Genomic DNA, 27,680 nt, shown 5'->3' on the forward strand with positions numbered 1-27,680 from the left:
TGAACTTCCCTCTTTGTGGGGTGATGGGGGAGCTCTAGGATGCCTCTGCTAGACTCATGATATCCCCTGATTCCTTAGCCTCTTCCACAGATCTCCACAGAGCCCCTTTCCACAGGGACTTATTCCCCCCAGCTAAAATGAAAAAAAAAATCTTAAATGGGCAGAATCACAAAATAAGAGTCCCAGGAGCTATACAATTATATCTCTTACCCTTCTTGCAACCGATGAAATCAGGGCCCCGAAGCATCACAGATTCTGACAGAGGACAGAAATGGGGGTGCGAAGAGCCAACTTTCTGAGGACTGCTGCCTTTTGGTCTCCGAATCCCAGAGTTGGCAAGACGTCTATGGCATGAACTACTAGATGAGGAAAGAAAGCAGAAAAGCAAAGTGTGAGATACCCAAGACTCGCCACTTACTATCATCCACACGCTTTGGGGGCTTCTGTACTGCTGCCATGTCAAGTGTCAGAACTGTTTCAGATTTTTGGCTGGTGGGAGGTTTATGCCTAAAGCTATGCCCTGAGTGAGAAAGTAGCCTGCAGACACTGCAAAAGGAGCCCAGGGAGCACCTCGTGTGCCCCTGTTTGGGGCCCAGCCAAAGCCATCTTCTCAAGCCTGTCCCTCCCAACAGGTGATAAAGAACTGATACAAGAAGTCCTCTTCGACTCCGTGGTGAGCGCTCCCATTGAAGCCTATTGGACCAGCCTTGCCCTCAACAAATCTGAGTAAGTGGTTGCACGTGTCCCCCTTTCATGGCCATTTCCCCACAAACAGTCCAAAATATGGTTATAGTTTAAAGAACTAAACTGTTTTAGGAGCCTGGTGTTAAAGTTCTTTAATTTTCCCCAAAGCTCCAAACCACAAGAGCTAGAGCAGATTAGCAGCTTGGGTTTGGATGGCAAGCTACTGGGTTTGACATATAATTTGTTTGAGTTTTAACATTACATGAAATTCGGTATGCTGAGGTAGGGTGACACTTCCGAGAGAGAGGGAGGCGGAAGGAACGTTTCGCTTCCTGCCCTGCCATGGCGCCCTCTCCTTCACAGTCTGGAGGGAACTTGGGACCTGGGCCAGATTAGGTTGGGAGAAGGACAGGGAAGTGAGAGCTCTGTTTCATTAGGGTGTCAGATATAACCCTGTGGTTTTATTTCTGAAGTGGAGGATGTTGGGGGAGGGGAGTGGGCAAGCGTAGCTGTTGTCAAAGACTGGGGTGAGAACTGCTTCAGCAGCTTCTTAGTATTATTGTGTTATTGTTAGATTCAAACTGAGAAGAAAAATAATTTCAGGTACCTTCACATCATACATTATTCAGTTCTCGCTCTCTTTTTCTGCTCTTTATTAGTTTATTTCCTTCTTCTATCTTCCCTACTGTATATTCTCTTCTGTCTTATCTATTATTCATTGTGTTCTTATTTCCGTTCAGTCATTCACTCATCAAATATCGATTGCATGTTTGTTATGTGCCAGCCACTGGGCTAGGTGTGGGTGAAATGAAGGTAACTCAATTCAACATAATTCTTGCCATCATGATACCTGTGGTAGATAGTGTGCTATGCTATTAAGAATTGTGATAACGACTTTGAAGGAAAAGTAAAGACATGCAGATTGTAACAAGACCTAGAGAGGAGATGGAAGACAGGGAAGGTTTTTCTGAGCAGGAACTAGCTTAAGGGTTGGGGAAATTCCAGGGAAATGGAGCAGAAGGTGCAAAGGCCCTGAGTTGAGAAAGGATTTGACACATTTGAGAAATTTAAAGAAGGCCAACAGAGCTGAAATATAGAGGGTAGGGGGCAAGATTACCAGGAGATGAGACTGCAGGGGAGTCAAGTTAAAGATTTTGGATTTTATCCTCTGAGTATCAGAAAATCATTGAAGGATTTTAAGAAGGCCATGATTAGTTTTGTATTGTTAGAAGATCCTTCTACTGCTTTGTGGAGAATAGAATGTAATGACATAAGAACAGTAGTAAAGGCCCCTACACAGCATTCCCAGGGATGTGCCCCTTAAACAGGGCTGCGGCAGTGGACACAGAGAGGAGATGCACTTGTGGCATGCCTCTGAAGGAAGACTCCAGACTTGATGATGGGTTTGCTGTGTGAGGAGAGGGTGGCTGAACTGTCAAGGATCATTCTTAGGTTTAGGATATGAATAACTGGGTTGAGAATGGTACCATATTCTAGGACAGGAGGCAGTGAAAGAAGAGCAAGTTTGGGACCGGACATGGCCAAAGTTCCTTTCCAGAACATGTCAAGCTAAAAGTGACTATAAGCCTCCCAGATGGAGATGTAAGATAGGTAGTTTAATACATGAGCCTGAAGCCCCAAAGACAGACTGCCAGTCTCATTATATTTGGAGTGTGTTTGGACCATTTACCTACATGGGTCTTATTCCCTGGGCTGGTGGGAAAGAGTCAAAGCCTTTCCTGTGATTGCAATCTCTAGTGGGTATAGAAATGTTTCTTTCAGGCTCCTGTGAAACTCAAAATCCTGTACAAAGATTGCTGATTCACTCCTAACACATGCTATAGATTTCCAAAATGGTAGCTTGCTTTGTAGTCCACATCTGTAACTGATTGGGCAGCTTGGCTTTCCAATGTGGTGTAGGCTACAAGCAGAAACAAATGCATAGTGTTGGTTTTTATTCACCCCTTAAATCCTTACAGGTAGTATTGACCACTTTGACTACCATCAAAGATCAAGTAACCAGAGAATCTTGCATTGCAGATGACATGGATAACGCTTCGAATCAAATTGCTCTTAGCATCTAGGGCAAGGAGGCAAACTTGAGAATCAGTATGCTCTCCCTACTTGTAGAATAAATTACGTATTTGTGGAGAAAGACCACTTCCTTTTTTTTAAAGATGTATGCATTGTGAATATCCTGACGAACACGCTCAAAAATACAAAATTTGCCTTGAAAGTTGAAAAAAACATCTTCAATGAGTCTTGAAATGACTTTTCTTTGCTCAGACAATCCTCAGGGTTTCTATGCCTGGCATTCTGCCGGCCTGTCTGAAGAAGCTATTTCTTTACTCATGTCTCTGGGGTTGGTGAGGATAAGGCCTATGCTTTGATCAAAGTTACAAGTTGGTACCCCCCCAAATGGTACAGAATTCAACTCCTAGACATTTCCAGGCTGTGGGATGCTGCACACTTGATCAAGTGGTTCAGTTGCTTGTTTTCACTAATGACAGATTCCACAAATGGTCTCAGGACCAAGCATAGACTTTGTAGCATCAGTGCAGAAAGCTAGGCCAGCTGTAAGGATTTTCTTCCTCTCCTTAAAGCCATTCCCATTCTCAGCCTGCTCTCTGAATTTGTACCCAGAAACTTGAGATAAAGGTGTGTTTATTTAGCATTGGGGGTGCATTTTCTCATGGTGCTTTTGTTGTCATGGAGTTCTTAATTTTTCTTGCAAGAATGATGATGAAAACTTTTGTAAGTGACAAGAGTTTGTATTCTCTGCTTGTGTGTGTGTGTGTGTGTGTTTCTATAATTTCTTTTAAATTTTCAGATTGCAAAACTGCTATTTTGTAAAACATTCCATGAGTCTTAAAATGCAAAAGCCATTATCTGCTTACTGTCTGGAAGAATCCCCTTGATGCTTGCTGCTCTGTTTCAGGAATTCCGACAAGGGTGTGGAGGTTGCCTTCCTCGGCACTCGCACAGGCCTCTCGAGAATCAACCTGTTTGTTGGGGCTGAGCAGCTCACCAATCAGTAAGTAGGAGGGTTCTCTGTGGGGCCCAGTGAGACCCTGAGAGGGGAGGTTCAAAGGAAAGCTTATTTTACCTCTTTATTCCTTCCACCACTGGCAGAAACAAAATTCAGGCCACCCCAGGCCTGGTGACACTTTCCTCTCTGTTCTACCACGGGGGCCCTAGTGTGTGTGTTCACCTGCCCATTGGCCCTTCCACAATCCTTTGTTCCTCAGGCTTGCTGGCTTCTGGCCACTGTCCTAGAGTCCTCTACCACCCGAGTACGTCATTTCAGAACTCTGGAGATGGTGTGGTTGCTGGGGGAGCTGCCAGGAGGGGGACAGCACATCCCCCCACAAATGGCTTCAGGGAGTTCAGCTGTTGTGCAGCTCTGCTGAGGAATTCCTGCTTGTCCAAGAACCAGTGTTTCAAGTCTGTTGTTTATTTGTTTGTGTATGTTTTGATAAATCTCTGTGCCTGCAGAGCCCCACAGCCAGGAGTGGGCAGTCTGGTGTCATGTGGGTTTGACAATGCTTCTTTGTGCTTCCAAAGAGACACAGATGGACAGTGGGCAGAGCCTAGTCACCGAGTCCAGTACCCAGATGCCTGCCCTTTCAACCACTGCTCAGCCCCTGGGACTTCAGAGAGCCACGGGGCCTTCACTCTTTAAATTTTTGTTTGTCCAGAGCTGGTGTGAATCTGGGGAGTCTTTTCTGAGCCCATTAATAAGTTTTCTCAATTTCCTTTTTCTGAAGTAAGAGACTTTATTAGGCCAGAAACAAATGAAGTCAGAGATTCAGAAAGTTTGTAAAGTGTATGAGGGGGCTCTTCAGAGGTTCCCAGAGAACCTCATGTACTTTGGCCTTTGGGGTACCTGGCTGTGAATAACCAAGCCAGAGGGTGGCTGCCAGTTTGAGAGGGATGGGCCCAGCAGGGGCCTACCAGGATATGCTCCCTTTCATCAAGCCCAGCTCAGCAGGGCTCTCGCCCCTGTTGGATAAGGGCCTGACACCACCATATGATCTCATAAAACCAAGCCTGGTATATGTCAGGTCAGTAGATTTTTAGATCTTTTGTGGACTGGCTTTAATTCTTATTCAAGGACTCTCTTTCTCAGCATCTCAAATTTGTCCTTTAGGAAGTTGGCTATAGTTGTGACTTGATTTTTTTCAAGCCCTCTTTCACCCTTTACCTTCAGACAGTTACTTTTCCCAAGGGCAAGTTCCTAGGAAGGAACAGAAAGGTCGAGACACGCACTGTCTTCTCCCTATCAGATCCAGAGAGGCAAAGGGAGACGCCGATAGACCGTCTGATGCTCCAAGAGAAAGGCTGTAGTTTGTTTTGAAATTAAGCCAAACAAACAAGCAAGAAAGACAATAACCACCACGAAACATAGCACTTTGCTAGTCCGATATCTGTGTTATTGTGACAGTTGAAAGATGACAGGACCACACTCGGGACTGCTGGACTGTGCACCTGGCTTTTCTCTCATTGGCTTCACTCTGTGCATCTTAAAAATGGGGTAATGATTTCCCCGCATTATTGTGAGGATCAAAGAATTTATAGCTGACTGCTTTGGGAAGCTAGAAATATCTACAACCATGAGTTCTATTCTCTGATATTACAGTGAGTAAGACTGAGTACACACTAGGTACCTGGATGGATGAAATATTTTGTTTGTCTTCAAGAAACATATATCACTGATTCATATAGAGGCACCTTGAGTTCTGTTGTCTTAGGGTCTTAGACATCTACCCCCTCCAATCAAATGGTATTTATGGAGACCCAACTATTGGATATATTCTACTTAGTCATGGTTAGAAAGCTTTTATGATTTCTTTCCTTCTTTTCCTTTTTTTTTTTAAGAAGGCATACAAAGAAGAGTTCAAAATGTTGGGGGGAGTACTAGGTAATACAGGTTCCCACCCCGAGCTAGCTTGTACTATCATCAGCCTCCTGTACTGGGATTCCATCTCCTATCCCCACCACCTGCTGTTGGAAATATTTCCACTGTAGTTCATGGCCTCTGTAACCTGTCATCATCCCCAATAGTAATATATGCCGAGCCTTCAGTGTGCCCTCTTGGATCACATGTCACACACATAGCATCCAGTGCTGTCCTAAGTTTAAGAGATGAGTACTTCACAGCTTCCATTTGAAACACAGAATGAAAGCAACAGCTGGGCTTTAAGATTCCCATATGTTTGTTCGAGCCATGTTCATTTTACATAGCCCTTTACATATGGTGCTATATAATTCTGATAATATCCTGGTAAGTGTGATATGATTATTCTCTTTAGGTGAGACTCAGTAACTGACCCCAGTAACTCACCCAAGGTCATTGAGCTCTACCTGAAACCTAGACCTGTCTTATACAACACCAGAGCAGTCTCTAGTACACAGAAGAAGGCTCTCATCTTACCCAGAGTATCTCTTTTCCTGAAGAACATTTTCAGAGATTCTGTAGAATCAGTTCTCTTTTTCCTGGTTCCTTCTGAATAACTGCTTGGTAGTTGTCAGGGACCGACCACCAAGGTTTCCTGGCAACTGGACCCATTCGCATTAATACAGAGCTAATAGAGATCACGCTCTACGGGCTCCTGCTTGCTGCCCTGGGTGCCAGCCCGGTCTGGTTCGAGCCAGCAGGCACTAGCCAGCCAGACATGCAGTGTTCCAGACCTATTTCCTGTCATCCCCAAAGCATGAGTGCCTCCATCAGTCTAAGTCAGCACCACCTCATACCGCCTCACCAAGGTATCATCCCACCTACCGTGCCTGGAAAAGGGCCCTTTAATGCACCGTTAACTGCTGCATGAAGTCACCTCCTCCATAAGCTTATATACATCTCATCATTGAGCAGAAGTGACACAAGTGACAATGTCATGTCTGTGCCCACGGTGGAGTGTGGAAGGCAGCTGTTCATCCCACCTACAACTAGGCAACGGTCTCCTACACACACCTGTCCAAATCAGGTTTACGAAGAATTGCAGGCCTAAAGAAAAAATGAAAAAGCTCACATTTCAGTACATGTGAAACCTGATGATTTTAGGATCAGGAAACATTACCACTGAATACAGCAGGGTCAGGGGGAGCTGGTCCGTGCCATCCATCCTGGAACCCCCTATGTGCAGCATTTAGAGCCGCGCGGGGATGCCTGCACCGCCTCAGTCTTGTCCATGGCTCCCAAGTTGGTTTTCTGAGTGAGAGCAGAGTGCTTGTGCCAACTTCAAAACAAAATAAGATTTTAATTTCTGGAGCATCATCCTATTGGTGAGAGTCAGTAAATAAATGTAGGCAGCAAGACCAGACCATTTTTGGTGTGCTACGCCCAGGTGCAGTAGCACAAGTTGTCATGGGATGTTAACAGAGTAGAGCCTTTACACAGGCTGGCGGCCGTCCTGAGGAGGGAGTCTGAAAGAACTGAGAAATACTGTTTAGAAAAGACACGGCCAAGTGTCTTTCATATGTGAGGAGCTCTTATCTGGATATGAGGTTTGATTTATTCTGTGATCATTAAGCATACACTGGGTGCCCAATGAGTGCTAGGCCCCAGGAATTTCAAGGAAAATAAGGTCTCTGCCCTTGGAGTGTACTTAGGACGCTGGTGCAAGTTACGGGAAGGCAGATTTCAGTGCTAAGATTTTGTGGGTGGCCTCTGATGGCATGGGCTTCCTCTCAGAGGAGTGAGCCCTGCATCTTTGGAAGATATCAAGGGATCACTGGTTGACCATTCCCTAAAACTACAGAATGCTTTCCTGAGCTAGATGCCAAGTTCAAGTAGTTTCTAATAACCAACCAGTTTAATTTAGCATATAAATTCAACCATGGTGAAACAATGTAGAATATCTGAGTATTTCTCTCCATGGTCTGTATGAACCAATTCCATGCTACAAACTGCTGGATTGAAAATGGCGTCATTTCTGGTTCAATTAGTGGCCTTTTCCCTACATACACATTGTCCCCTGATTGAGCTCCCTTCCTAAAAGATCTCTGCAGAGTGTGGACTAACCAGACAGTCACTTTCAACCCTGTGTTGTACCATATCAGCCAAGACAAAGGGTTCAGACTGAGGAGTAAACATGACCTGGGAGATAAATCAGACACTTATTGGGGCTTCAGTAGGTTTAAGGTTCTGTGGAAAAGCAAAACTGCAAACACAACCTCCTTTCCTCAACGATCTTGGGAGGCTTGGGATGGGGGCCTGACAAGTGTGCAGATAAGGACAAGGAAAAAGAGGGCTGTGTGACAGGGACTGAGGCTGTGGGGCCCCAGTGTGGACCAAGAACTGGCATGTGTCTGTGGATTCATACGGGGGGTGCTATTTGAGGTACACCTTGAAATTCATGTGATTTTGACAGGAACAAATAGGGAAGGGGAGTGCACACAGCTCTCTGGGTAGAGAGAATCACTGTGGGCAGTAGGCAGGGAGGCAGAGGATGGTGAGGGATTTACCGAGGGAACCAAGAGCATCCTGTTTGGCTGGAGAGGAGAGAGAAGGGAAGAAGGGGCAAAGATCCCCATATGAACCCATGTACCTCCTTTACACCTTATCTAAGAAGAGTAAAATCGACTTAAGATTTTACACTTCCAAGAATGGGTGTCCATGTGTGGATTTTAAGGCAAGACAAAGCTTTCTGACCACCCTTTGGTCTTCTAATATGATTTTCGGAGGCTTTGTTCGTTTGTTTGTTTGCTTGCTTGCTGTAAAGGCCAACACTGTTTTTATCCAACAAAGGCTGTTGCGATGCACCCGTGTCCATCTTTTCCTTGCTGATTGGCGCCATGCTCTTATTCCTGTGCATTTCAAGGGACTTCCTGAAAGCTGGAGACAAGGAGAACATTTTTAACGCGGACCATTTTCCCCTCTGGTACCGAAGAGCCGCTGAGCAGATTCCAGGGAGCTTCGTCTACTCGATCCCTTTCAGCACAGGTGGGTATCCTTGTTGGAGGCACGGCTGCCTGTCTGGTCCTGCTGGCCTGGGCATCACGTGCAGAGTGTGGGGGAGCTGCCTGAAGGCTAAGGAGAGCCACATTCAGCCTTGGGAGCCAGTACTGAATATCGGCCCAGGGCTGTACCAGTGACCTAGTGCATACGTGTAACTCCCCCAATAGAATGAAGATTTTGCTTAACCAGATTGTGCAAAGAGCATTTCAGAGAGCAGGACTGTTCATTTTGTACCATGTGGAATTTGAATACAAACTTCTCAGATTATTTTTATTTTAATGTTGCCATGACCCTCCTTAGAGAAAGTTCAGGCAGGCCTACATCCTATGGCAGACCCTTCAGCAAATCACATCACGTTGGAGGCCCCCAATTCTGCATCAGAACTGAACTGCTTTAAAACTCAATATGCAGGAGCAAGGACTAAGGGTTTGGATAGCCCTGTGCTGTCCTGATAAAAGGCTGCAGAGACCCATGGGAAGCATGCAGCCAATAATTTTTCCAGTCCTAAGATTTTATGATATTATAAAAAACAAATAAGATCATCTCCTTCCAAACAATAACTGCATACTGTTTTATTTCAATCCGTTTGAGAAGCAAGTCAAACTAGAAATGCTTCTTTAATTGTCCTTGGCTTTCTCTCGTCTCATGCATCCAAATTGTTGGTGTTCATTCTGTGTATGGCTGTGTACTGTGACTGTAGACACTTCTGAGAGCAATAAAACCTAATTCTGTAAAACTGGAATGCTCTGGACAGTTCAGTCTCTACTTATGTTTTCTATCAGAGCTTTTGGTATTAACCTCCTACAAGCATTCCGAAGTCAACCCTCATGGAGGTTCTCTAGTGCTTAGTGTCAAACCTGCTCTCGGAGTCTTGGCACTTGCTCATTTCCACGAATGAAAACACCTTCATAAAAAGTGCTTTCGAAACCTGCACAAGACGTGTTGACAAGGGTTGTCTAATAATTAGTTGAATGGACTCATTAAGAAGAGGGCCCCTCATTAATGAAGGTATTCAAGAAAAGACGAATGTTATTGTGGAAATTCTCTTGCTAGGTAGGATTTTTGACAAGGTTATCAATTAAGATCCTTTTAGGACTGAGATTCTTGAGTCAGTGTTCCTTTGTTGACAGGCTTATGTGTACCTGCACGCATACGTGTGGGTTCTCAAACATAAATTTCCAGGTGGCCAGAAATCTTTCTTTTTATTATGTTTATCACAGTTTATTGCTGAAAATATCAACTAAGACAATGGACTTTCTCATTCTGCTGCAAACCTATCAATAATAATGTCTTCTTTTATCATGCAATCTCATGGTGCTTTCTTTTTCATAGTCCTCTCAAGAAAAAAATAGAGCCTAGTTTGTTAGATCTGGATGGGAATCATTAAGTTATCTTTTTGTGCCTAAAACTGGACAGGGAGAAGTTGCTATGGGATATGCGAGCATCCTCCAAAGATTCTGTGTGGTGTGTGTGTGTGTGTGTGTGTGTGTGTACATATGTGATGGCCTTCATGTCGGTTTGTTTTGTTATTCACGGTTTTCCCTACAAAGAATTATGTCTGGAAGATACAAATTTTGATTAATTAAGGCTGTTGTCTAATTAGTTTTTGGCAAGTAGAGTGTTCACTGAACTTTCAGTGAAATCATATAATGAAAAGGAATTGACCTTTTTCATGGTAAAGTTATGGATGACATAATATCTTAAGAGATTTCTTGGCCCGTTTAGATTCAGGGAAAAATGTTAAAACTCACCAAGTACAAGTGTTGTGGTGGAGCTCTCTCCTTTTTTCTACTGTGTGTTGAATACCTGTACACACTGGAAAACAAGCTGGTTTTCATTACTGCTTAGACTTGGGCCAGGAGGAAATTCTTAATTGGTTTGGTCATAAGTATTCAAATTCAGGTCTGCCTTCTCCCTGCTTCTCAATTCAATTGATTCCATGTAACTTACATTCATTGATCACCTTTTATAAGGTTAGGCACTGGGCTAACAATGATTAACTATGGGCATTAGGAATTTGTGCTCAGCGTCTTTTAATTCATGGCTATTGGAACCATTGTTAGTAATTGAAAATCTCTTAATATTAATGCCATATTGTTACCACATTAATAAGAGTTTGGAGTAAGGATTGCATTCCAGCTCTATCCCTGTTCAGAATGATTTCGCTAAGAAAAACTGGCCGGGGCTTAGAATTTTATAAGTCAGTAAGGTTTTAACCAACAAATCAGAGCTAAAGTTTTCAACTCATTGTAAAATAGTTTCAAAACTTTTTTCTCGTGTAGCTCTCCATGGCTATATTTAGAAAGGCAATATAAATATGATTTCCGACACAAGTAAACACTGCAATTGGTAACCACAAATTAGAAAAAAATGTGGTCCGGCTATGCTGGTCAATAATTTTGATGAGAACAGGCTGGACGTTTCCCAGTGTAGGTGGTCATAACTTGGTTCATTACTTCTTTCACCTGAGCAGACGGGCTAGCCAGCACCTGTGTCTTCACCGAGTAGGCCAGCTCAGATCTGGGAGATGAGCCTCGACCCCATGTGGAGAATTGGTGACTGTGAGCCAGTACAACTGCTCTCTGAACATGTGCACTGTAACTATGTCCATTTTTCGTTTTTCTTCTTACAGGAACAGTCAACAAAAGCAATGTGGTGACAGCAAGTACCTCCATCCAGCTCCTGGATGAACGGAAATCTCCCGTGGTAGCAGGTAAACAATGGATTTCAATCAATGAATATAAAGTAAGCATAGCATCCGCTTATCTGGCCAGTCAACTACTTTTGTGTCCCGGGAAGTTGGTTTTGGAAGGAAAAAACAACTTAGTTACTCCCTCCTCAGCTTGGTGTCATCTCCTCCAATCCCAGGCTCCAACAGCTGGTTGTATTTGATGTGAAAACAGACATTTTTCCCAGGACTTTTATTCTTCAACTGTGAGCCAGGAAGAAATTGTTGGTGTGTGCAGAGGAGTATTTCTTTCTCGACAGCAGGTAGCATGCGCCTTTAAAGTAAGCGCCGCCTCCCGTTTCCACATGACTACAATAACGGTGGCTCTACTAGGAAACTGTGGGTTTGTTTTAGGCAAGCTCAAGCTGCAATGTTCCCTTCTCCAGAGAACCTGAGATTTTCATCACCCTAATCCCCCTGAGGAATTAGACTTAAATGTATCTGCAGGTGCCAGTTTAGGACAAGGAGAAAGCCAACATATTTTACAATTGAGCCTTGAATTGTAAAAAAAAAACAAAAACACCCTGTTTCTGGCTTTTCCCATCTCTCTCCATCTCACGAGTGTCAGTATGATGTCTGTGGCTGGCTGGGGGCTTTCACTGGTGGTATTTGGCCTAAGGGCCAGAAACTGCCACAAGCGTTCTTTGGAGGACAGCTGCTGCGAAAAAATGGAGCCTAAAAATGTGTCTGGCAGATGTCTATTTCTGATAAATAATTGTCGAATCCACTGGTTGATGGATGGGGGAGACCTTCCAAGGACCATCCTGATATTGGCTAGATTTGCCAAAGGGAGTCATTTGGTTTTGGAGCAGCCTCCGTCAATAAGTTGTCCTGGAGAGTGACTTTGAACATCAGCTTCTGTGTCTTCTCAAATGTGTGTGTGGAGGAATACAAATAGAGCAGACATGATTGAAGTGGTTGTTCTTTGGCTAGGAAACACTGGGGTGTTTTGCCCACTTTATTTCCAACTTAGCCTATGCATCATGATTGTATTAGTGGGGTTTGAAAGATTTGGGGACAGTGCCCTGGTTATTTCTGGGTTATTGGGTATGGCAAGGAAGACAGTTTTATATATATCTGACCTGTAGCTCATCTTAAATGAGGCAGACCTGTAACTAATCAGCCAGGAGATAAGGACGCTGAGGGTTTTTGGCTGCTGCCTTCAAATTGTGTCACTTAGTGTCTCATGTTCCTTGAGGAAAGTAAGAGACAGGATCATTCTTTAACTCAGGGAGATTTATTCGTGCTTAAAGGAGGTCAGGCTTGCTTCCCTCCAGCCCAGCCAGCTAGCTCTGGAGGCACGTTATCTTGCTGGAGCTGGTACCACATGCAGCAGCTGCCAAAGACATGATGGGACCAAGCTGTCTGTCTGTTTGAAATTTTTTTCTCAAACCTTTTCCTTGGGTTTCTCATTCAGTCATCACAAAGGATGCTCTGTGCTGACCCTAAGATGACTATGCCCATCCAAGCCACTCTGTCCAAGTTTGCAGACTATGCTCAAATATTTCCAGATGCCTCGAATTTAATAAATGTCTTCGGGGCTGAGTATGGGTGAAACGTGGGCTCAGCCTGGGCACAGTGTATCCAGCCTAGAGAAGAACAAGAATTTTCCAAATGGTTTGCTGATCTACTGTAGCGCTCCACAGTTGGCCAGGAACCACAGGCAGTGTTGGCCCATCTTGTTTTGGTGGAAGAGACATGTTCCTGTTTACTGCTCCTTAGTATGTGTCAACTGGTCCCTGTGTGCAGAAGATAATGACAGAGCAAAATAAAGAAGCCAGGTTATCTGAGGAGTTGTATTTAGTTCTTACCTTGTAAAACTGGTGATTATTAACCTTCCTTTTTATAGTGGGTTTGGTAGACATAAGATAAAGTAGATTAGCTTGGTGTGATCTCAAAGGCTGCCATGGACGCAGCACCGTGAAGGCAATGACCTCTGAAGGACCCTCCTGTCTCTGAAAGCCGAGCAGCCTCTTCAGTACTTCCCCCAAGTTTCGCTGACTCTGACTCACCCATCATGTCACTGTGTGATTGGGTTCCGTAACTTTCTTCTGTGTATTTTCCTCAAATTAAGTAGACATTGTTTACTGTTCTAAAATTTTTTTAAAAGGCCATTTTAATTGGGGAAGAAGCCTTGTTTTGGCAGGTGAAGATGGAATATGTGAGCAGGCATGCCCCCCACCAATGTGCCTTCCCCCGCAGATGGGATATAGCCAACTGGCAGTAATTTGGGGTTTCAATGAAATCCTTGTGTTAAATGAAATTTATCTGAAAGGAAAGGTGTACAACTTTGCAAGTAATTATCAAGGACTACTTTGAAAGGCCCACACTGCTCCCAGACCTGATCTGGTATTCTCATGTTCTTGGGCGACATGTGTCAGATTAGAGTAGAAAGAGTTTCTTGTTTTGGTGTTTTGGGGTTCTTTTTTATTATTATTATCTTATTCTCTTCTTTCTTTTTTCTTGTTTTCTTTTTTAAACAAAAACATTTAGATACTCATCTGTCAATGCCATCTTTGAAGAAAGGGCAGTCAAACTGGGCAGGATTCCATTTATGTGTCAGCCTCGGTGCATAAATGGGTCCCATCCATCTTCTTGGCCTATGACATTGCTTACAGTCCTTCTCTTGAGGAACCTGCCAACTCTCCAGCTGCCACTCGTGTGCTGAATTTTCTTAATTGCTTTCCCACTGCAAAGAAAGACGTGGTAGGACTTTCTCTCTGACCTACCAAGTCTCTCCAGAGCCCTGGAATCTTCTGTGTGTGTCAGGCCCCTAATCCATTTTTCTGTTGTTATTAGAAATGCAATCCTTGGACGGTAAGGTCCACATAGATTTGTCATTTACTCTATAGCTTGCTAAATGTGTGGTCTTGGGTCTTCAAAGGTCGATCTAAAATAAGATGGGGTTCATTACCCCTCTCACCTTACTCTGGGTTGACTTGGGGATACAATGAGAAAACAAACAAGAAAATACCTGACTATGAAGAAGTACAAAAATGCTAGGATTTGGAGTAACCCATTTTCATCTTCAAGTTGGCAGCATATCTATTCATTCATTCATTCATTTATTCAATGACTATTTCCTCACTTCTTTCTTTTGACCAGGCACTCTAGATATAAATGAATCATAACCAGGCCCTACCATTGGCACACCCTTCCTTGCCCCTGAGACTGCAAATTAGCAGTTATTTTGAAAGCCTTGTCTACACAGGGCAAGTGAATGAAAAGCTGAGCAACAAAAAAAAAGCTGACCAAAGAGGTCCTAGAGGTCAAAGACTTTGTTCTTTCCATCTTCTGTTCCTTATAGCATAACCCATTGAAGTACCTGAAACATGGTGGATTGGTCCTCTAAGAATTCTGTAAATTGAACTTATAGAAACCTGTTTTGTCCTTATTATTGACTTGCATTCCATAAATTGCCTAAATAATGGCGTTCATTCTCCTCTTTCCTCTCAATGGGGAGGCAGGGCTCTAGGGACCAATAGTCATAGGCACTGCTTCTACCAGGCTCTGATGGAAATGACCTAGAGAAGAAAAGAAATGCACAGGGAGGGAGGGAGCCAGGTTAGAAGGCGTCACTCTGCAGGGACTTCCTCCCCTCTGTGGAGTGTATGTCTGACCTCCCTATTCTCCTTTGAGACTTGTTACTCTGGCGAATACAAAATACCTCATCTCAAGTTTTGTGAAGAAGTCCAGATTCCTGGAATTTTAAAATAATAGATAATAAATTCTGAATTATTTCAATTAGCTTAACATGTACATGTTGACATTTCAAAATCTAAAATCTCTCCTTAAAATGTTCCATCTTGATTTGTTAAATAAATTGTACACTCTCCAAAGGCAAGGACTGTCCCGGTGATCTTTCTACTCCCAGTGCTAAGTACAAGCGCTGCCACGTGATATGTTTGTCAAAAATATTGACTGAATAAATGACTCAGGGAAGATGGGATTCATTTTCACCTGCTATATGTGGGTACATCAGCTTGAAATATTTACCGTCCAGACAATGGGAAACAGCATTTGACTAAAATGCTGAGAGAGGCACTCAGCAGATAAAGCTTCACCCCACACCATAGTAATATGATACAGAACAATATGGATATTTTAAGGAATACAAAACTGTTTTGTGTCCCATCCTAATGGCAACTGTGTTGGCCCAGTAGTTATCTCTGCATCAGCAGATGTCTTTTCTGAGGTCCAAGCATAAAACGTCATGCTTAGAATAGCTAATCTGATCAGCAACAGAAAGACATAGATTATAGACATGAGGCATTAGTTTCTTTTGTTTAAATTTTTGTTTTTTTCAATTACTGTTGACATTCAATATTATATTAGTTTCAGGTGTACAGCATAGTGGTTAGACATTTATGTCACTTATGAAGTGATTCCCCTGGTAAGTCTAGTACCCATATTATTGACTATATTCCCTATGCTGTACTTTACATCCCTGTGACTATTTTGCAGCTGCCAATTTATACTTCTTAATCTCTTTACTTTTTTCATTCATTACCCCAACCCTCCTCCCACCTGGCAGCCATCAGTTTGTCCTCCATATCTATGAGTTTGTTGCTGTTTCGTTTGCTTGTTTTGTTTTTTAAATTCCACATATAAGTAAAATCATACGATATTTGTCTTTCTCTGTGATGTATTCCACTTGGCATAATACCCTCTAGGTCCATCTATATTGTCACAAATGGTAAGATTTCATTCTTTTTTATTGCCAGGTAATGTTCATTGCATATTTGTACCACCTCTTCTTTAGTCAATCGTCTATCGATGGACACTTAAGTTGCTTCCATATTTTGGCTATTGTAAGTAATGCTGCAATGATCTTTTCTAATGAGTGTTTTGGATTTCTTCAGAAAAATACCCAGAAGTGGGGTTGCAGGGTCATATGATAGTTCTATTTTTATTTTATTTTTTGAGAAAACTCCATTCAGTTTTCCATAGTGGCTGTACCAGTTTGCAATCCCACCAACAGTGGATGAGGGTACCCTTTTCTCCACATCTTCACCAATACTTGTTGTTTGTTGATTTTTTAATGATAGTCATTTGGATTAGTGTGAGGTAATATCTCATAATCATTTTAATTTGCATCTCTCTGATGATTAGTGACATTGAACATCTTTTTTTATGTCTATTGGCCATCCATATGTCCTCTTTGGAGAAATGTGTACGCAGGCCCTCTGCCCCTTTTTTAATTATACTGTTTGTCTTTTGAGTGTTAAGTGTATGAGTGCCATATATATTTTAGATATTAACCCTTTATTGGATGTATCATTGATGAATATCTTCTCCCATTCAGTACCGTATTTGCCGGCGTATAAGACGACTGGGCGTATAAGACGACCCCCTAACATTTCCACTCAAAATACAGAGTTTGTTATATACTCGCCGTATAAGACTACCCCCTCTTCCGCACACCTTCCACACACCAAATAAAAGGTAAAACAATATCAGATTTGATTTGGCCCACTGAAGTGCAAACAAGCGCATTGTATTTCGTGTCACCACATAACCGTTTTGGCGATGTTGAGCCACCATGTCTGCTACATGTTTTTCGAGTTCTGGCCAGTGTGGGGTGCCTCTTCTTAATGCACACTTACCCCTTGGCATACTCTTTAATGCTTTCTCATTTGATTTCCAGTCCCGAACCATCTTTTCTGTTACTCCATATTGTCTTGCAGCAGCACAATTATTATTTTCCTTAGCAAAGTTTATAACTTCCAGTTTAAAATTTGCATCATACTTCTTTCTTTTGGCTGGTGCCATGATAGGGATGATAGGGGTTTGACTGGTCGACATTTTCTATGCTGTACTGTACAATGGTGCAGTATTGTGGTTGGCTGTTGGCTGTATACAAAGCCTGATTTGATTGGTCCCTGCTCCCTGTTTGCCCGCCCTGTCACTATAGCAGTCTGGTCCACCCTTGCATCAGCATCTCCCTGGGACCTCACTAGTGCGCAAGTGCGAGCTCTTCAACATTCTAACAGGCACCATGATAGCGCAAAATCGCGAATCTTCAATGCATATGTAAAGAAATATACGGTAACCCGAATTTACCACACTCGCAAAATCGCACACAGCCGACCATACACCCAGTATGGTATCGCGATTCGTGATTTTGCGCTATCATACTGGGTGTATGGTCTGACTGTGTGCGATTTTGCGAGTGTGGTAAAATCGCATAACAGCAAAATCGCATAACAGCTGAGCATACACCCAGCAGCGCTGCTGATGCCTGAACGGTATGTGGAATGAAGTGGGCGGGCATCAGGAGGCCACTATGGCACGGGGCAAGCACTATGGGCAGTCTATCTGAAGTGTACCTGGCGTATAAGACGACCCCCCACTTGGAGGCATATTTTTCAGGGCCAAAAAATCGTCTTATACGCCGGCAAATGCGGTAAGTTTTTTTTTTTTTTGCTTTTTAGATGGTTTCCTTGGCTGTGCAAAAACTTTTTAGTTTGCTGTTGTCCCATGTGTTTATTTATTTGTTTGTTTCTCTTGCCCAAGGAGACCTATCCATAAAAAATATTACTAAGACCAATGTTAGAGAGTTTATTGCCTATATTTTCTTCTAGGAGTTTTATGGCTTAGGGGTACTACATTTAAGTTTTTAATCCATTTTGAGTTTATTCTTGTATGTGGTATAAGAAAGTGGTCTAGTTTCATTTTTTGGCATGTAACTGTCCAGTTTTTCCAACATCATTTATTGAAGTGACTTTCTTTACCCCATTGTATATTCTTGACTCCTTTGTCATAGATTAATTAACTATATAGGTGTGGGTTGATTTCTGATCTCTCTATTCTGTTCCATTGATCTATGTGTCCATTAGGCATTAGTTTCTTACAGAAACTTTTTAAAACAGATTTATTGAGGTCTGATTTACATACCAAAAATTCACCTGTTTTAAGTATAAAATTCAATGATTTTTAGTAAATTTGGGAGGAGAGCTCTGATCTGCCAGTCTGTTCCTTTGCAAGGAATACAGACCACAATAGATTCATTCTTTGGGAAAAAATTTTAAATGTAGATTATATAGTCTCATTTGCATAATTCAAGGCAATGTGATGAGGAGAAATGCTTGATGATAGGACAAAAGGTTCCATTTTAATCAGCTAATTAGGAAAGAGATTGATTAACATTATTGACCATTAGTTATTGTCAGCTATGTGCTACTTAAACTGAGAGTACTATTTGATATGCACATTAGAATTGGATGAATAATGTTGGTAAAATGGCACAGGCAAACATTCAGCTTGACACCATTCCTTTGGTGGGATGTCATATATTTGGTATATACAAGTTAACTAGTATGTCAAGAATTATGTGTCCAGTCTGCATGAAAAAACCTCTAGTTTGTTAGATCTGAGTAAAAGAAGTGTTTTGTCTTGGAAGACATTAATATGTATTGATTAAATTAGTAGTTCTCAACCAAGGACAATTTTGTCACCCAGGAAACATTTGACAACATCTAGAAACTTTTTTGATTGTCACAATTGGTTAGGAGGGATGCCACTGGCATCTAGTGTGTAGATGTCAGGAATGCTGCTCAACATTCTACAAGGCACAGGACAGCCCCCACAACAACAAAGAATGATCTCATCCAAAATGTCAGTAGAGGCAAGACTGAAAAATGCTGGGTTAAACTGACAGGGAAAACCAGCTCTTGGCACTTTCAAATTCAGTATTTCCCCTTATAGGTTCATTTACAGACAGATCTTGTTTCATTTCTTCATTTTTAAATTAAATCATTCAATGAACATATATCTAGTACCTACTGTATACCTAGTGCTGGAGATACACTGTGAACAAGTGTGCCAGTGGGCATTATAGAATGGGGGAGAATCAGAGGGCACTGTTGGCATCCCACACCCAGAAGCTGGGGTGACAGCTGCCCCATGAAGAATCATTCCATCCAAATGCTGCAGTGCTCCCTGAGAACACAGTGAAACCAAGTTGCTGCCAAAGGAGAGCTTCCACTTGTGTGGGAGATGAAGACAACAGACAAATATGGCGTGAGTGGAGAAAGGGAGGAAAGTGGGACTTTCCAGTAGTGGTCAATGCTCTGTAGGAAACAGATCAGGTGAAGAGGTGAAGTGCAGTTGGCAGTGTAAAGGACGGATGCGTGCTCATGTTCATACATACACATGTATGGGCATGTGGTGGGAGCGATGCCTCTCCAGACTGGGGGTGCAAGGCCTCAGGGAAGGTCTCTCTCAGGAGGTGACATGAGCAGAGTCCTGAATGACGAGAGGCAGCCATTATGCAGAGATCGGTGGGAAGAGCATTCCAGGCAAAGAGAATTGATTTTCTGAGAAGCTTGAACGCGACCCCACATATGCATTGTGTCCATGTTCCAGGCAGGTACTCTGAGACATGAGGTACTCTGAGGTACTCTCTCAGGGTTCTGGGGTGTTTAGATGATCTAAACGCAGGATTGATGGGTAGGTGGGCAGATGACCAATTACTCAGGGGGAGGTGGGGAACCCAAGGCAAATCTTTGCTTAAAATGTCACCTGAGATGGGGCTTTGGGGCTTTTTTTTTCTTTTTACCAACGTTCATATTTTATACATTTATGTACGTATTTATTTATTTAAATGTTAAGCACCTTTACAACAGAACAGAGAAGTATAGGAAAATGTAGCATATCCATGACTTTAAAATTATATCACATTATTCTGCTATAAAGGCATTCATTGTTTATATCCTCTGTAGTATGTTTTATTAGGGGCTTTGTATGTGTTTGGCATTTGTTTTTGTAATCTGACAAATGGGTGCAATGCAGGAGCAAAAGGAGGTGTAAGCAGTAGGACTGACAACAACACACTTTATAGAAATGGATTAGTGAGCAGCTACCGATGACAACAAGTCGGCAACAGAATTGGAGTTAGAGTTTTCCATGTAGAACAGCTGTTCTGCATACCACAATAGCCAGTGACAGGGTCACGGTAAAGATCACCGCTCCAGGAATAAAAATAGCCTAGAATTTTGAGAAACTGAATCCTCTGTGCTAACTAACTCTCCAGGACACTCACTCCCAAGAGTCGCTGTCCTTTTATTAACCTTAGTCAAAAGCCCAACACACCCTCCAACCTCAAAATCAGCAGCCTCGTTGTAGGGTAACAGGTCCTCATACCTGGCCTGCATCAGTTCTGTATCAGCAAGTGAAGGCCCCTTTTTTTAAGATCATGGTGAGATTTGAACATGAAGGCTTATGTGAACCAAGGATTTAGGAGTGAGCTCAGAGCCATTCCCCCACTCCTGCTCTGAGCCTGAGTTTTCACATTTGTAAAATGAGGTTGATTGGAGCTTTGGTTGGATTTCTAACAGCCTAGCTTTTAAGAGATGGATATTTGTTTCATCCTTAACCAATAATGGAATACTTCTTACACTCAAATTGTCTGGCTTTAGGGTGCCCCTTTGGGTCCTGTAAGAAAAATAAATTAATATGATCGAACAAGGTATGATCAAACAATATGGTGAATGTTTAAATTTTAAAAATTATTACAGTAAAAAGCACATTGCCATTAATCCCCCTCATAATACTACCCCTTACTTCAAACACACTTGTCCCATCATTCTTGCCATGTTCTTAAGCAGTTCTGAAAGTCTTCTTTTGTGAGTGTCTTTAATTGCACTGTCGTGGCTGCCTCCATGTCCTGAATCATTTTGACTTTGGGGAAGAGCCAGAAGTCGCATGGTGCCAGATCTGGTGAATAAGGTGGATAAGGACACACTGTAATGTTTTTATTTGACAGAAATTGCCATATACCAGAAGCGATGTGTGACACGGAGCGTTGTCATGATGGAAGATGATTTATGGCACACTTTAAAACACACCATTTCTCAACCATAGCTCGCACCCAACTGACTATACTGAGTAAGTTCAAACTTGTCACACACTGGTACTAAGGTTCAGTGCGCCACTTCCCATATTGAAGATCCCAGCCTTTCCGTTGGATGGCGCTTAGTAGCAGCATTCATCCTATTTTGTGATCACAACAGAAAGGCTCTGTGTCACACATCGCTTCTGGTACGGCAATTTCTGTAGAATAAAAGCATTATGGTGTGTCCTCATCCACCTTACTCACCAGATCTGGCACCAAGCGACTTCTGGTTCTTCCCCAAAGTCAAAATGACCATGAAAGGTAAAGGTTTTGAATCTATTCAGGACATCAAGACAGCCATGACAGTGCAACTAAAGACATTCATGAAAGAGGTCTTCCAGAACTGTTTCAGAAAGTGGCAAGAACAATAGGGTAAGTGTGTTTGAAGTGAGGGGGAGTATTTTGAGGAAGATTAATAGCAATGTGTCTTTTACCATTAATAGTTTTTTTTTTACTTAAACATTCACCATATTTTTTTATCACGACTCATATAATATATAATGTTTATATATATATATATATATATATATATATATATATATATATATATATATATGTAGTACTTGGTAAATGCTTATAGCTGAGCACTCAATAATGATTAGCTGCTGAATTATTATTGGTGTGGTTGTATTGTTAAGAATGACTGTATGTTCCATCCACCACCACTCACTAGCCCACACTTATTGCCATGTGCTGTTCTCTGTGAAAACTTGCATAGGAAATGCCATTATAATATCTTGACATGTTTCATAGTAAAACTTTGAAGCTCTCACTTTTATGTACCTATGCCTTAAAACAGAGGTTGACAAACTACAGCCCATGGGACCAAATCTAGGCTGCCACCTAGTTTGTCTTGATTCGTTTATTTACTATTCTCTCAAAATATATTTCATGTACTATAAGATTTACTCGTTTAAAGTATACACTTCATGTCTCCCAAGTTTTTTATGTGTCATTGAGGCAAGAGTGTAGAAGATAGGGAGAGAATACGGTGTGTGAGTGGTTCTGAGCAAACAGTTATGAGGTGCCCATCACCACTCAGGGAAAAAAAAAAACTTCACATATTCTTGTATCAAATTCAGTAATATTAAACAGTTTGTCTAGAAATCAGCAGATGTCTTTGAGTCGTCTTTCAGACTGCATATGGCCTGGTGAGGGGGCATATGATGAATTAAAAACAAATTGTGGGTTTTTTGAATCATTCAGATGCACTTTTTTGTGTTCCTTAAATAAATTCAAAAACATGAAAAAATCAAGTGTACAGTTCATTGGGTTTTAGTATATTGACAAAGTTATGTAACCATGACCACAATATAATTTTAGAACAATTTCAGCATTCCAAAAAGAACCCCCCATGTACACACACTTTCATTCTTAATATCCCACTCACTACCCCAGCCCCAGGAAACCACTAATCTGCTTTCTGTCTCTATGGATTTGCCTATTCAGGACATGGAATATAAATGCAATCACAGAATATGTGGCCTTTTGTGATCAGCTTGTCATTTAGCTTATGTTTTTAAAGTCCATCCATGTTGTAGTGTGTGTTAATACTTTGTTTTTTGTTTTTGTTTTTTTATTGCCAAATTATATTTCCTTATATGTATATACGATTTGTTTATCCTTTGATTTGATGGACATCTGGGTTGTTACCACTTTTTAGCTGTTATTAATAATGTTGATATGAACATTTATGTACAAGTTTGTGTGTGAATATACGTTTTCATTTCTCTTGGTTAGAGACCTAGGAGTGGAATTGTTGTATTATGTGGTAACTCTATGTTTGATATTTGTGAAGAACTGCCAAGCTGTTGTCCAAAGTGGCTGCACTATTTTACAATCAGCAACATATGACAGTCCCGGTTTTTCCGCATCTTCACCAACATGTGCTGTTATCTGTCTTTTTTATTTAAGCCATCCTAGTGGATGTGATCTGCTTTTCTGTAATGACTAATGATGCTGAGCATCTTTGCAGGTGCTTATTGGCCACTTGCATATCTTCGTTGGAGAAATGTCTATTCAGATCCTTTGCCTGTATTTGAATTAGGTTATTTGATTTTTTATTTTGAGATATAAGGGTTCTTTATATATTCTGAATATAAGTACCTTGTCAGATAGCTATCATTTTTTTGTAAATAATGTTTTATTGAAATATAGTCATGCCTATATTGTGTATGGACACCTTGCTAAAATGGCAGAGCCGGGGAGTTGGATAGAGACTTTATGGATTACAAAGCCAAAAATAGGTAGTACCTGGGCCTTTGCAGAAAATAGTTTGCCAACCCCTACTTTAGATGAAACTACATCACAGTCCATCAGAAAAATAAATAAAACACTGACCTGTTCACTCACTTCTTTCACTGTCCTTCCATCTTATAAAAGTGAAGTGGACAATTAAATTAGAGGCTATATTAGTAGATGCTGAAGACAGCATTTCATGTTATCAGACAGTGTCCATCAGCTGCACCTAATGTCTTTGTATATGTGGTTACACCAAAATCCCAATCAGAGATACGAAGCTTTCTAAAAATACATGCTGTCATTGTCAATCAAGACAGTGATTTACTTAATCTTCTCTCTGGTTTATAAACCTCTGAACGATGTAATCAGCATAATACTTGGTAGAACGTTGGAAATGCTCTCACAGGCTTTGGTGAAAAACAGTTTCTGGGATTTTTTTTTTTCATGGCTCATGAGAGATTTGGGGATTTATTTAGCTGCCTTTATCCAGGCAAATCTCTTCATGACCTTGTTGGGATTTTGATCTCGGTTAAGACTAGAATATATATGACTCATGCTAAGTGAAGGGCCTGCAAAGGATAAGTGAGCTGGCGTGCATTTCCCCTCCTTGGGAAGAAGGGACGGGCATGAGCAGAGTCTGCAGCGGGAACATGCGCTTTGGCAGTGTGTCCCTGGGCTTCCTTGCTCATGGAAAATGCTTTGGCCAGTCTGTGGTGGGAAAGGGACGGTGCCGATCAAAGGCTTTGTATTCCCTCAGCCTCCCAAAGTTTGCACTCACCAGGAGCTCCTGGGTTCTATCTATACTGCATGGAATAGAAAAGATCTGAGATCAGGATTAGTATCTGAAAGTCATTCCTACTTCAAGGCCAAATTATGTGTGACCAGGCTCAGGCAGATGACAGTGTACAATTGTCTTTGAAAAGGAAAAGAAATTTCAGAGTGAACATGTAGTGCATGGTCATTTGATAAGCTTTTACTTGACTCGCTTTCGTCCCCCATCTTCCAGATTTTTGCTGATACATTCAGGTTCTTAAGCAAAAATTATTTTTGTTGTTATGTGATTGTATTTATGTTAATGTATTTCTCACCCATTTCTGCTGTATACCCTTCTCACTTCCTGTCTCCCATTCGCTCTGGAACCCACTCCAGGCAGGTTTCATCCACAGTGGAACATTTCTCATCAAGGTTACCAATAACTTCCACACTACCAAATCCAAATTGAACTTCAAATGTTCATGTTTCTTGGTCTGTCAGCAGCAGTTGTCATGTTGATCACCTTCTCCTTGAAGTATCTCTTTACCTGGCTGTTCACCTGCCTCGCTGCTTACCTCTCCTACGTCTCTCTCATTGACTCTTCCTTGACTACTCAAAGGCTCCGCTTCTTCTCAAATAGGTCTATCAAATGCAACAGATGCCAAGTTCAAGTCCCAGTTCCACTCACATGCTCCTCCTCTTCCTCTGCAGCCTTACTGAACTAGATAATTTTACTTATCTAGTTATCCATAAGCCCACAAACTTGGGAGTCATGTTTTAAACCTTTATTTTGGTAATGTTGAGTATACTCCTAAGTAGACAAACATAGAAAGAAACTCCATGTATCTTCACCCAATCCCAGGAGCTATCAGCCCCATGGCCACTGCCCATCAACCCCCCAATACTCTCCCATCCCACCCATATTATTTTAAGTCAAATCTTGGTCATTAAACTGTTTCCTCCATAAATATTTTAGCATATAGCTTTAAAGGATAAGGACTTCTTTGCATTTTAATATAACAGTGCCATTGCCACACCTAAAATAATAATTCCTAATTACCTATTACCTAGTCAAGTGTTTAAATCCCTTGTTGCCTCAACAATCGCACTTTTTAAAAATCTTTGTTTGAATCAGGATCTTGAAGTCATTCTTGACTCTTCCCTTTTGCTCCGACCCACAACCAATGAATCTATAAATCCTATTGGTTCTTTCTTCAAGTGATGTGCAGAACCTGACCACTTCTCAGACCCTCCAGTGCTGCCCCCGGGGCCAGTTCACTCTCATCTCTCCCCTGGATGTTGCCATGGCCTTCTCTACTTGTTTCCCTGCCTTCTTCCACCTCTGGCCCCCCTCAGTCTATTCTTCATAGGACCCACAGCAATCATATTAAAAGGTACGTAATATCATGTCACTCCTCTATTCAAAACTCTATTGACTTCCCAATTTACCCGGAGTTAAAAGCCACACTTCTCACAGTGGTCCATGGTTTAGTTATCTGTTGCTGCAGAATAAGTCATTCCAAACCTTAGCAGCTTAAATCTACAAACATTTACTATCTTATAGTTTCTGTGAGTTGGGAATCTGGGTAAAGCATGGGCTCAGTGAAGCTGTGTCTTATGACCCAGGGTCTCTCATGAAGCTGCAGTGAAAATGTGTTGATAGCTGTGGTTCCATCTGAAAGCTCAACAAGCAGAGAAAATGCTCCCACATTCATTCATGAGATCATCAGCAAGATTCCGTCCCTCCTGGGTTGTTGGACTTGGTTCCTACCCGGTTGTCAGCCAGAGGCCTCCCTTCCTTCTTTGCCACGTGGACGTTTCCATTGGACAGTTCACAGTGTATTAGTTGACTTCCACCAGAACAAACGAGAGAGAGAATGAGCAAGGTGGAAGCCAGGGTTTTCTGTAATGTAGTCTTGGAAGTGCTATCCTATCACTTTTGCCATATTCTATTTTTGTCAGGAGCAAGTTACTAGATCCAGCCCACCCTCAGGGAGAGGTAATTACACAACCAAACCAAACAAAAATCTCATTTGAGAAACATTTCAAAAAAACCATAAAATATTAGAACTGAAAATTAATTTTAAGATATTGTAGCCCAACTTTCATTTAAAAAAATAGAAACACAGAGACACATAGATATTAAGTCTCTTGGCCCAAACATCTGTTAACAACTTAAAAAAACAGGAATAAAAGCCACAGTCTTTTGTTTTCCAGCCTTTCCACTCTCCAATTTTGACATCAGTAGAATTTAGCAAATCTTTAAATGTGAATATCCAGATTGAAGAATCACAGATAATTCTAAGATTTTGAGGCTAAATTACTGAGACAATAATAGATTCTCTTTTAATAGAGGTTTTTTATTTTAATTTTGATAACAAAATATTTGTCAATAATTTGGGCCACTAAAATATATTTATTAATAGAGGCATCCTTCCCTCAAGTACACTAGATGCTATATCAGTCAGAATAGCATAAGTTAACCTGCAGCAACAAAGATCCCCAAGATCCCAGCAACTTAACACAACAAAAGCTCATCTCTTGCTTTTAAAAGGTCCACTTATGGGTACAGGTGACTCTCAAGGGCAGCTACCTTATACCTACAGGTGTTAACTCAACATTCCAGGCTCCTTGTTCTAGCAGTTAAATGCTTCTACCCAGAAATGACACATCATTCACATTTCCTTGGCCAGAAAAAATAAATTAAAAAAAGGAGAGCTGATTAAACAAAGGCATGAGTACCAGGAAGTGGGAATCATTGAGCATCATCTTAAAAGCTTCCTGCCACAACCCATAAGGTCCTACCTGATTTGACCCTTAGTTACCCTCTAACTTCATCACCTTCTACTTCTGCCTTTGTCCACTCAACCATAGCCACACTGCCTCTTTGTTGCTCTTCAGATATACTAAGTTTGTTCCTATCTCCAGGCTTTTGCGCATGCTACGTCTTCTCCCTGAGACAATTTTCCTCCAGATATCTTCATCACTAGTTCCATTATTTCCCGCTAGTCTCTGCGCAAGTATTTTCTCAGAAAGGACATTTCTGGTCATCATATATAAAACAGAAACTCTTCCTCTCCCATATCTCCAGCAATCTCTTTCACACCTGCTTTTTTTAACCACCTAATGTATTTTTAATTTGTTTATCTTCTGCCTCTGCTAGATGTTAAGTACTGTGGGGCATATACTTTATATTTCTTGTTCTCGCCTTCATTTCTTATACTTAGAAAATTGCCTGGCATGCAGGTGGTACTTAAAAATCTGTCAAATTATTGACTTTGCATTGTTTTGTAGCCATATTAGCAAAGCATTGAGGTTTAACTCTAACTTTAACTGATTTTAGTGGTTATCACTGTCACTTTAATGGCATGACTTCCACACTTCTAAGTTCTTCTCACATGCTGCTTCCCCCTTCCCTTTCC

General features: G+C 41.6%; 1 protein-coding gene across 1 annotated transcript in view; it reads left to right on the forward strand.

The window, feature by feature from the left end:
- Positions 1-27,680, forward strand: part of LOC109389079 (voltage-dependent calcium channel subunit alpha-2/delta-3) — a gene marked incomplete at its 5' end in the record, with an annotated part of 298,701 nt that overhangs the window by 128,827 nt on the left and 142,194 nt on the right. The window contains 4 exons of the mRNA XM_019654329.1: positions 633-726; positions 3,623-3,718; positions 8,505-8,626; positions 11,274-11,354. Of these exons, the coding sequence (XP_019509874.1) occupies positions 633-726; positions 3,623-3,718; positions 8,505-8,626; positions 11,274-11,354 (393 nt within the window). The remainder of the gene's footprint in view (positions 1-632; positions 727-3,622; positions 3,719-8,504; positions 8,627-11,273; positions 11,355-27,680) is intronic.

This window comes from Hipposideros armiger, unplaced genomic scaffold, assembly GCF_001890085.2.
Source record: "Hipposideros armiger isolate ML-2016 unplaced genomic scaffold, ASM189008v1 scaffold_220, whole genome shotgun sequence".
Classification (NCBI taxonomy): domain Eukaryota; kingdom Metazoa; phylum Chordata; class Mammalia; order Chiroptera; family Hipposideridae; genus Hipposideros; species Hipposideros armiger.